Here is a 6,955-nt window from a genome sequence, read left to right on the forward strand (position 1 = left end):
TAGAGTAGGGCATTTGAGGAATTAAAAATAAAAAAGGGATATAACCATACAAATCCCAAATTGTAACCATCAATTATTATTAAAATTGAGTGTCAAAATCTAGTGTATGTTTTTATACTTGCTCTTTGAGTCAATTGATTTTTGATATAAATATAAATAGACAAATAGTAATTATACTCATAGTCTCTACTCTTTAGAGACAAAAGAAAAAATAAGAAAGAACAAAAAAAAAAATAGAAAATAAGATAATGAAAGCAATAAAAATTGGAGAAAAAATACTCATTTATTTTATAAAAATATTTATATGTATTCATCTTGTCATAATTAGAAGCTCTTAAAGTCAATTATTATGATTAAAAAAAAAGTAAAATTCTATTTTACTATTGATCCACTACTGAAAGTAAATAATTATTTTTTTTAACATTTTCATGGTTTAAAAAAACAGACAATTATATAATTTATATATATTAATTTTGATGTATGATATAATTTATTATTTGATATATATTAATTTTGCTTGAGAAAATAATAACTTTCAGTATAGTCCAGCGGCAAAGGCACCTTAGTTTAAGAACATTTCTTAGCCATTTTTGTCTTTAATTAACTAAGCAATGAGGTTTGGTTCTTCATCGAATACGTCTCCATTTGGTGATAGTGAAGCTTTGTAGTGGTACCAGCCACCACCGCGTGTTTGTGATGCCATGACATATCTGGACTCTTGAGAAATAGAAGAGACATGAAACACTTCTCTTCATTTGAAAAGAGAACAAAAACTGGTGGGGCCCTCACTTTTTCACATGAGAAAAGTCAAAAGGAAAAATTAATTTTATTGAAACACCAGATAATAAAATATAAATATTATACTTTGATATTTTATAAAAAAACTAAACTTGTATTTTACATGATTTTGTATCAAGTTATAATAATATTATAGTAAGGAGAAAGAGCTTCAATTTTGTTATCCTTTCTCCATTTAACTTTTTGCTAGTTTATTTCAAAATCAATTGTGGTTAGTTTTTTAAGGCTAAATTCTGCGTTTCATTTATGTTTGATCTTAGATTTTTTTTTTATTTTTTTTTTATGTTTTACAAAAATATATTTTCTGTTAGTTTCATTAAAAATAATATTATGTAATCATTACAATACAAACGTGTAACGATAATGATGTGACAAATTGTAAAAGTAAATCATTTTAAAATTATTTTTAAGTGTTGCAAAAAAACAATCTTAAAATGATTGTTAATAACAACAATCTAATTTTTTAAATAAATACTATTTATTTAAATATTATATTTTGTTTATTATGACTTTAGTTTAATTTTTTTATATTTGTTAAGTACAAATTTTTTACTATTCATTTGAGTTAAATACTATTTATGAGCAAAAATAATTTATATAAATTTATAAGATAATTGTGGGTTGTGTAATTTGATATACACTAATCGAATTTTGATTAATAGATATGTTAATTAATATAGATATTGTGATTTATGTTTTTGTAATATTGGATTTTGTATTCAGTGTATTTTATAAGTTGAATTATTTTTATGAGTTGAATTGTGATTGTTGGGTTATTATTGTCAAAATGTATGTTTGAGTGTAATATGGGAATGTGACATGTTGTGCATATTTTCTTGTTACATGAATTAATTTGACCAAATGATGTATATTAGTATGTGTATATACTCATTAAACTAGTATACATATACAAACTAAAATTTATTTTATTATTTTTTTTAATTATTAAAATTGTACTTTTTTTATTAGGCTCAATTTTTAAGATTAGATTAGACCGTCCAAAATATTAAAAACAACCCTGAACCAAATATATCAATTTTTGTAGACCAAATTATAATCTAGATTATTATTGAAAAATCGAACGGAACAATTTATTAAAAAAATTACAAAAACAACTACTATACTTATAAAATAAAAATTTCAACCTAAATTCCAACTAATTTTTAATTATTAAAAATATCAATAAAAATTTGATTTACTACACTTCTTCAATATATTTTTATAAATTTACAACTTAAAATTTTTATATACAATACCATATTATACTCTTTATTTATCTATTAAATTTTTGACCACTCCAATGTTCTACTTCAAGGTCCACTGATTAGTAAATTAAAATGATTGGTGAGTTGTGTGTAATGATGAAAATAATGCATTTGAAAATTGTTGAATTTATTTATGTATTTAAAGATTGTTAGATTATTTTTTTGTGAGATTTTTTTAAAGAATTGAATAATGTGATTGAAATTTTATAATTTTTAAGACATATAAATATTAAATATATTTTTATTCAATTAAATTGTATAAGTTATTAACCCAACTTAATCAAACTCGTATAAATAAATAAAAACCAATTTAAAACTCAACACAAGTCTCAATTCGAGCATCGGACCGACCCTACCCGACCCAACCCAACCCGCGTCGAGCCTTATGTAACAAATAAACCTACAATTTCTGTTTTAAAAATCCTAAAAAGGTGATATATTCTTCTATCTCCTTGCTATATTGTTTGTTCCTCTGAAAAAGTAAAATTGCGTTAATGAAAGAAAGAGTGGTAGGATAGTCGTTTATGGAAGAAGATCAAAGCGGAGAGGGAGAATCAGAAGCAGAAGATCAAAAACAACACAGCTCCCTCTCTCTCATAGCTTTTCTATATTCAACAATTATTATCATTAATTATTAATTTGTGAATTAATTATGGGTGGTAAGAAAAAGGGCCTCTTCTCCTTTCGCCGCCGCTCCCACAAGAAACTTCCCGTGCCGCCTCACTCTCCGCAGCCTACGCTCGAAATCTCCGGTTCCCCGTCGGATAACCGATTGGTCACGAAGGCCAAGAAAAAAACCGGCGGAGCGAGGCTATGGATGCGGTTCGACCGGTCCGGCCGCTCCGAACTTGTCGAGTGGGAGAAAAACACGATCATCCGCCACGCCGCAATTCCCGCCAGAGACCTAAGGATTTTAGGCCCTGTATTCTCCCAATCATCCAATATCCTCGGTAATTCAATTTCTCTTTTCTATTTCTCAAGTTTTAGGGTTTCTCGTAATGAAGTATTTCAATGTTATAAAATACGCGGATACTGATAATAATTTGAGTAAATAAATTTACCCACCGGAATCGGTGACATGTCAGTGTTTGATCGGTGTCTGACACCAGATACGCCTCTTCAATTTGAAAAGTCAACCATACATAGCTTTAATATAGTTTGTGAATTATTTATTTATTTTTGTATTTAGCGAGAGAGAAAGCAATGGTGGTGAATTTGGAGTTTATAAAAGCAATAGTTACAGCTGAAGAAGTTTTATTGCTTGATCCTTTACGACAAGAGGTTCTTCCATTTGTTGAACAATTGAGGCAACAACTTCCACACAAAACTCAACCAAAACTTCTTGGAGGTGGTGGTGGTGATGAACAAGAGAGTGAAATGCAGGTTTCTAGTTCAAGGCAATGGTTGCCTGTGCCTGAGGCGACTGAAGGTTTACACTCTGAGCTTCCGCTACCTTTCGAGTTTCAGGTGTTGGAGATTGCTTTGGAAGTTTTGTGTACTTATCTTGATTCAAATGTGGCTGACCTTGAGAAAGGTGCTTATCCTGTTTTGGATGAATTGGCTAGGAATGTTAGCACCAAAAATCTTGAACATGTCAGAAGCTTGAAGAGTAATCTTACTCGTTTGCTCTCACGTGTGCAGAAGGTGTGCTGCTTAAGTTCCTTCTTTTACAAGTTATAATTATAATAACCCATTTGTGTTTGTTTGTGTGTTTTTCAGAGGTTGCATTTTAAGTTAATGAAAATAATTATTTTGCTGGCTATAGATGGCTGTGGAAGTTTAGCTTTGGAGGATTAAATAATTGGATTAATATTTGCCTTATTTTATGCAATGTGCTTTGTTGGACTTAAACGGGTTGAGATTGAGACACCGGTTAAAGTGCTTATATTACTAAAAGTGCCCACAAACATTGAAATGGTTTTAACTTTATAGGGGGAGGTTATATATGATTTTTAACTTTTGTGACTTGTTGACATGTAGAATATACATCTAATCATCCAATAGTCATGTTATGCTCTCAGGTAGGAAATTATATAGCAGAAGCTTCTGCCCACTGTTTCATTAAGAACAATGTTTACCTTGTATTAGTTCGTGCATTCTGTTATCTTTGATATTTCATACTTTAGAAAAATTTATGGTCTACTTTTACAGGTGCGAGATGAAATTGAACATTTATTAGATGACAATGAAGACATGGCTCAGCTATATTTGACAAGGAAGTGGTTGCAAAATCAACAACTTGAGGCTCATTTGGGAGCCACATCCTCGAATAACCTTTCAAATTCTGCACATGTTGTTCGACGACTTAGTTCTACCAGAAGTGCAAGTATTGTGACTAGCAACGATGATAATGATGTAGAGGACTTGGAGATGTTGCTTGAAGCGTATTTTATGCAGTTGGATGGAACTCGCAACAAGATATTGTCTGTAAGTGTTCATATGACCAAATTTCTGTCAAATCATGTTTGTGTCAAACTTTGAAGATTAGAATGATTAGAACTGTCGTTGTCAATTTCGATTCTATGGTCCTTTCCAATCTTTACTACTACACTCATATTTCGTTTGTATACATATGGCACTGTCCACACAAACTAGGTTGTGACTTACTGCAGAAACAATATTCCGTCCTTTTAGTTTTCTCTTGTTTTGATTGAGGATGTGGAGGGAAGTTGGGTTGTTGCTAGTTTCTTTAAAAGAGTTTGCCCTTAGGATTTACAAGCTTCCAGAACTTATCTTTATATCCCTCTCTGAATTGTGCTATCAATTTTTGTTACTGTAATTTTAGAGATAATGCTTATGAGATAGTGGTACTGGTAGTAGTTTAGTCCAACTTTCTTTTGATTCAGGATTTAGGAAATATAGTATTGTCTGGCTCATGGGAAAACAAGGGGTTGTGACTTAGGGTGTGTTTGGTTCAATGGAGGGGATTGATTTTTAATAGTTTTGTGTTTGGTTTTAGGGGAGTGGTTTTGTGTTTGGTTCACAAGGGGAGGCGAGGGGTTTTAAATGGTTTTTTAGTTAAGGAGGGATTTTGCTCTCCTCTCCTCCTAAAATTTGAACCAAAAACTTAACAATCTTCCCTCTCCTCCAAACCCCTCCAACCAAACACAATCTTACCGTTGATTTCCTTTTCTAATTTACAACAAAACTCGGAGAATGACTAAGTCTATCAGTACTTTAGGGTTTGGCGAAGTATTTTTTATTTTAAAATGTCAGCTGAATTTGATTGGCATATCGAATATCATGAAAAAAATTTATTAGAATCTTGAATGTTCTTATTGGCTGCTGATTTGCAGGTTAGGGAGTATATTGATGACACTGAAGACTATGTCAACATCCAACTTGACAACCATAGGAATGAACTTATCCAGCTGCAGTTGACATTGACCATTGCATCATTTGCTATTGCTTTCGAGACTTTGATAGCTGGTGCATTTGGTATGAACATTCCATGTACATTATACAATCAAGATGGAATATTTTGGCCAATTGTTGCGGGTATGACTGCAGTTTCCATAGTGCTTTTCCTGCTTGTTTTAGCATATGCTAAATGGAAAAAGTTGCTGGGATCATAAGTATATAGTTTTGTACAAAATAGCAAAACATGAAACTTGGCAGTCAGTGATCTGAAAATCATACAGGAATAAGAACTGGTCCTCAAAGTTACTTATGAAGGGTGTATCTCAATTTCTCAATTGTCATTAGGCTGATGACAGAATGTTCCAATATTGCTTTTGACATGGTTTGCTTCATAGCTGATACCATCCACACAAGCATTTTTTTAGCGTATTGGGTCAATCAAATTTGAACATTCGAACATTCGTGTAGATTCTGAATTTATTTTAAAAACACTATTTTATTAGTTAAGTTAAGACAAAATATATATATATTTATTTATTTATATATAATAATATATAGGTCAGTCCTGGTCAGTTTATATTTATGTGCATCGCCATCCCATAAGGAAAAAATAAAATATTATGACAACTGTATATGGAATATTGTGATTTGGGCCTCATTTATTTACAAAGTACCAGACCATTTTACTTTCTTTTTTTTTCCAAATAAAAGAGAATACCAGACCATTTATGAGTGTTCAGGAAAACTTAACAATGTTAAGTTTTTTTGAGAGTGGTGTGGAAAATTTTCAACCATTTAACTTAAAAAAATTGTTTCCTGCAATATTCAATATCAAAAGATTAAAAATAAAGATTTTCAAATTTTAAATATTCTAATTTATAGATAATTATTATTATTATGGAATAATTACTCTCGCGACCCCTTATTTTAATTTCATATAATACTTTAGTCATTTATCTTTTTTTGTTTTTTGGGTTTAGTCTTCTATTTAATTCTAAGTAACAATTTGATCTTTTATATTTTAAAATGTTACCAATATTATCATTTCTTTACATGAATTTAGAACATTTATCAACATCTTCAAAAAATAATTTATAAAATTCAATATCAATTTCAAGAAAATTCATATATTCATCAAATGCATAATTCAAATATTCAAATAAACTCGTATTTTCATATCCAACAATATCAAATAAAGAATGAAAATGTGATTTTATTTGAAATATGAATTTGATGAAATGTGCATTATATCGGAGATGATAATTAATTTTATAAATTTTATTTGAAAATTTTGATGAATTTTTTAAATTTTTGTAAAAAAAAAAGGATAATATTGTTGATATTTTAAGATATAAAAGATCAAATTGTTACTTAAAATTAAATAAAAGATCAAATCTGGAAAATAAATAAATAAATAAATAAAGGATTGTTTTGAAAATTTTGAGTTTTTAGATTATGTCTTATCACTGTATAGTCTAAAACAAACACCTAGAAAATTGGTATGATAGACAAAACAATTTATTGCTAGAAAA

At 29.6% G+C, this 6,955-nt stretch overlaps 1 protein-coding gene across 1 annotated transcript; it reads left to right on the forward strand.

Annotated features, from left to right (window-relative positions):
• The first annotated feature begins 2,483 nt into the window (after positions 1-2,483).
• LOC101494700 (magnesium transporter MRS2-4) lies at positions 2,484-5,930 on the forward strand. The gene is made up of 4 exons (XM_004504139.4): positions 2,484-3,013; positions 3,253-3,707; positions 4,215-4,490; positions 5,360-5,930. Exons 1-4 carry the CDS (start codon positions 2,716-2,718, stop codon positions 5,636-5,638), a joined length of 1,308 nt encoding a protein of 435 aa, XP_004504196.1. The 5' UTR covers positions 2,484-2,715; the 3' UTR covers positions 5,639-5,930.
• Positions 5,931-6,955: the final 1,025 nt, after the last annotated feature.

This window comes from Cicer arietinum, chromosome 6 (genome assembly GCF_000331145.2).
Source record: "Cicer arietinum cultivar CDC Frontier isolate Library 1 chromosome 6, Cicar.CDCFrontier_v2.0, whole genome shotgun sequence".
NCBI lineage: Eukaryota > Viridiplantae > Streptophyta > Magnoliopsida > Fabales > Fabaceae > Cicer > Cicer arietinum.